The sequence below is a fragment of the Pinus tabuliformis genome, chromosome 1_2 (genome assembly GCF_031772625.1).
Source record: "Pinus tabuliformis cultivar Carrire ecotype Pingquan chromosome 1_2, CPIR1, whole genome shotgun sequence".
NCBI classification, from domain to species: Eukaryota; Viridiplantae; Streptophyta; class Pinopsida; order Pinales; family Pinaceae; genus Pinus; species Pinus tabuliformis.
In genome coordinates, this window is record NC_142298.1 from 395,999,830 (window position 1) to 396,004,313 (window position 4,484).

A 4,484-nucleotide genomic window follows, 5' to 3' on the forward strand; every position below is an offset into this window, starting at 1 on the left:
TAAGCAAATGGAGTTATACTTCTGAAGGGAGGTCTTCACACAAAGGTGCAACTGAAGTGAACAATGATAGAGAGGATTTTTCATTTTACAATCACGGAAAAGCAATGCCCACTTTAAAGTTAACATGAATAAACTGTAGGTCCCATCAGAGAAATTGCAATATATGCCTTTCAAGTTAAAAAACCAGCAAAAATCGTTAACGACTAAACCTAGAACGCAAATATTATTTGGGTAACCAAAATAGTTAAGGACACTGATCGCTTTTTATAGCTAGTGGATCGTGGGGCAATTAAAAGACAAACAGGCAGAAATAGTCAAGATAGAATATATATCTATTAGGCTAGTCAAGCTTGGGGCGATTACAAGGAAAAAAAAGACACAAAATGGTTTTATATAAATAGGTACCTATGAGTATGCACGTACAGAATTCCAAGGGACACAAGTAGAATGATCAGCTCCTCTCCCTCCCTTCTTCCAAAGCTCTCCATCTGCCAGAGAATCAGAAATGTAAGTTCTCATATTTTCAATTTTTATTGAAGTTAGAAACCAAAAACCAGAGTTATAATCGTGACAACAATTAAGAGGATTCCACTTGTCGACAACCGTTAGCCAGAAATGACGCAGGTGAGACGCTTGCTTTTGCAAAGAAATTTGCAACATGGCATAGGCCAAAAGGCTATTTAAGTACCCTTTGAAGTGTTGTGTAGTCCACACCCATTTCATATATGAGAAATGGTTTGGTATGCTTCGATCTAAGAAATAATTAAAAATTACAATGGTGGTCTGGTAAACAACTATATTAATCTTGATCGCCCATTTATTCTACCCATCTCTACAGTAAAAAATATCCAATCTCTCAACCAGACTATCACATACTGTATTTGGTTTTGAATTACAGTTTCAATCACATTTCATTTGGAATTCAGAAATAGAATTAGAATATGAATCCTAATTCAAGAACCACTTCTAACTTTCACGGCACCACAGCTCAATCGAGGGTACTTCTGGCTGGTACAATGCACTAAATAATTTCAAGGCCACCAATGTTGTTCTGGCCCATAGATCCATCAACACTGTCGTCAGTACGAAATGATATGCGCAGCAAAGCAGGTTCATTGTCTTTACACATTAGAATGTGCAGCAACACAGTATGGGGTGATTCTGAGAATTGCCGAGTGGTGTGGCGATTTTGAGAATCGCCCTGCCACTGCCCCGCCACCAGTGGTGGTGGCAGGGTAATTCTCAGAATCGCCCCACCACCTTAGTTTTTTAAATTAACGATAGGATTATCCATTAATTCAATGTGCAGTTCAGAATCCATTTCCTAATACCTAATTCCATTTACAAGTTTGACATGGAATTGAATGACCAAAGCTAATACGTAACAATCATGGGCCTGCTGTGGGAAAGGGTGAATGAGGTGGATATTTTGTAGTGTGTGCCTTTAAATTGAGGTAGAAATGGTATCATATCTATAATATTGGGGAAATTCCATGGAATTTTTAAGCATAAAGTTGAGGCAGAAATGGTATCACAGTAATAATATTAGGGAAATGACATGGTAGTATGTGGCCGGTCATTTGATTGTTTGTGGATATAATTGTTTGTATGTTGTTTTCATATTAATACTGACAATGACGTTCAATGAGAAAAGAGATGAGGTGTGATACATCTTACGGTGTGTCCGTTCAACAAGATAAGACTCCCGCAGATCTTGTACATATTCTTCTCACAATTCACCACTTGTTGTAGGTACTTTTGCCAAGTTTTTCTTTACGGAAACTGCGAATGAATATTAAGTAGAAGTCAATTTAAAAAACTAAGTAATATATCTTTTACATTGAATTAATGGATAATCCTGTCGTCAATTTAAAAAACTAAGTCATATATCTTTTACTAACCGATTTTCCTCACTCTGATAAATATTTGATATAGGATCAAACATAATATGATATAATTATATAACTGAATAATAAGAAAATAATCAAATTAATGACTAAATGATAGATATAAGATCAAATTAATGACTAAATGTCAGATATAAGATAGTTGGTAATAGGGTGTGTTGTGAAGTCATTAGGGTTAGAGTCATATTCATTTTCGTCACGGTATTGATGGGCTTAGCCTCTCCGGCACTAGCACTGACATCGCCCCCTGTTGCAATAACACCCAAGGCGACCCCAGTTCAATTCCCAGCAGTGCCATCACCGCAAATCTTTCGCGGGGCTAGGATTTCTCCGCTTAATATTGTATTGGATGCCCAGTAAGCATTGTTTGGGGCGATTCGTAGCAGATGGGGCGATTTTGAGAATCGCCGGGTCAGAATCGCCCCGCAACCATCTGCTACGAGTCACCCCAAACAATGCTTACTGGGCATCTAATACGATATTAAGTGGATTTCAGAGGGAATTTTGATGTTAATTAATTTTGGTAGGAACAAACAAAATAGTTTTTCAGTAAAATTTCAGTTTTGATCTGGAGTGAAGAGCAGATCGCTCCAATGTGGGAGGCGTTCAGCCTATTCGACACCGACCGTGACGGGTACATTACGGTGGCCGAACTGGGAACCGTTATGCAATCCCTAGGGGAGAATCCCACTCAGGCGGAGCTTAAAGAGATCATTAAACGCGAAGAGATCAGCCACACCATCGACTTCCCTCGCTTCGTGGACGTGATGAAATGGAACTCGAAGGGAGGGAGCTTCCATGTTCAACTCAAGGATGCCTTTAAAGCCCTTGATAAAGGTGGCACCAACAAGATTTCTTCCAGGGAACTCCGTCATATTCTTACCAGCGTCGGGGAGAAGCTGGAGCCGTCAGAATTCGATGAGTGTATTCGAGAAATTAAGGTCGATTTTGACGGAAACATCTGCTACGAGATCGAGTTTTAAACAAAACAATATATTTTGGTTTTACATTTGATTAATAATCAAAGTAGTCAGACCTCGATTTTGGGAGCTTTGTAAAATATTCTTATATGTTATTTTATATAAAAAATAAACATAGGGAAAATTGATACATAAATTATAAATTTTGAAGTAAACAACTTTTGATAGATTGAACATGATGTATGACTTGAGTTTAAAATTTTGAAACTTCTTGATAGATTAAACATACTGGCTGACATAACTTTTTGATAAATTGATCATAATAGATGACTTTAATTTCAGCAATTCTGTTATGATGAGATAAAATAGTTTATATATTTCATTTACAAATCTATAATTTGCAAATCTGTAATTTGCAATTTGCAATTCTTCGTTGATTGCATAAAATAGTTTGCATTTTCCATTTGCAAATCTGTAAATAATCACAAATGGATTCCCAGCTCTCTTTGGCTAAGCAAATTTTTATAAACCAAATCAAGTCCAAACGTATGCAAGCAATGTTTGGTAATGAAGGCAACCAAGTGCTTCAAGACTTGAGATATAGGGTGAGGGTCTTTCGACTATTTTAGTTAATGACTTGAAGTTGGAATGTGATCAGGCTATGTCAGTTAGGGTTTTTTAGGCTAAGTCAACAACTCACTTAATTCATTTTGTTTAGGGTATGTTAGGCTCATTTTGTTTGAATGCATGAGGTTAAAACAGTCGTTTTGGGGAGATTTGGGATTGTTTTGACTAGATTGGTGTTAATAAATAAAAATTTCAATAATTTCTAATAAATTGATATGGTTTAATTCCACACATCATTATTAAATTGATAAATAGACAAATCACTTGGTGGAAATAAAAAAGTTTTTCGAAGAAGCTTATCTTTTATCTCTTTGCATAGATAAGATTTGTTTTCGCTGATAATTCTGTTGAGATGAATTGATTACAAGGGAAACAAGTGTGTAAGCAAGTCTTAATCATATAAATGAATTTCACATGTAGACTTGAACATATATAATTTTGATTTTTTTTAATAAATATAAAATTAATTGTGTTTGGATGAATTATAGTGTTTTTTTCTTCACTTGATTAACATTGGTAGTGGATGATATGTAGTGAGTTCTTTTTATATATTACAATTCACCATTATTAAATTAGTTGAGTTTGTTTTATTAATTTTGAAAATTGGTATAAAATTAATATAAAATGTTTTAAAGTGATTTCATGTTTGTGAAAATATTGAATTTTGATAAAAATGAATGTTGAGTAGAATGATAAATACATTTTATTTTATAAAAGTGACATGGGCGTTGAGGAGGTGACATAAGGAAGAAAATGTTTATAATATGTTTATTGATTTTGGCATCATCATGAATAATAAGGTAGAAGTTCTTGTGGTTTTATAGGACCTTCTTGTGCCCAAACAAAAAGGAGTTTGTAAAGTCAAAAGTTTTGACAATTCTATTAAGCTCAGAATTATAACCTATCCAAATCTCTTATTCATGATGCATAGATTAGGCATCTATGCCAGGTTTGCAAGTAGTTATAAAAATCTGCAATATGTTTAGTATTTATGACTTTTCTTTTTCACCCATGGATCTACCACATCTAT

At 34.9% G+C, this 4,484-nt stretch overlaps 1 protein-coding gene across 1 annotated transcript; it reads left to right on the forward strand.

Annotated features, from left to right (window-relative positions):
* Nucleotides 1-1,644: 1,644 nt before the first annotated feature.
* Nucleotides 1,645-2,890, forward strand: LOC149206030 (putative calcium-binding protein CML7). Its single transcript, XM_089397567.1, has 2 exons — nt 1,645-1,661; nt 2,482-2,890. The coding sequence occupies exons 1-2, from the start codon at nt 1,645-1,647 to the stop codon at nt 2,888-2,890; spliced, it is 426 nt and encodes a 141-aa protein (XP_089253693.1).
* Nucleotides 2,891-4,484: the final 1,594 nt, after the last annotated feature.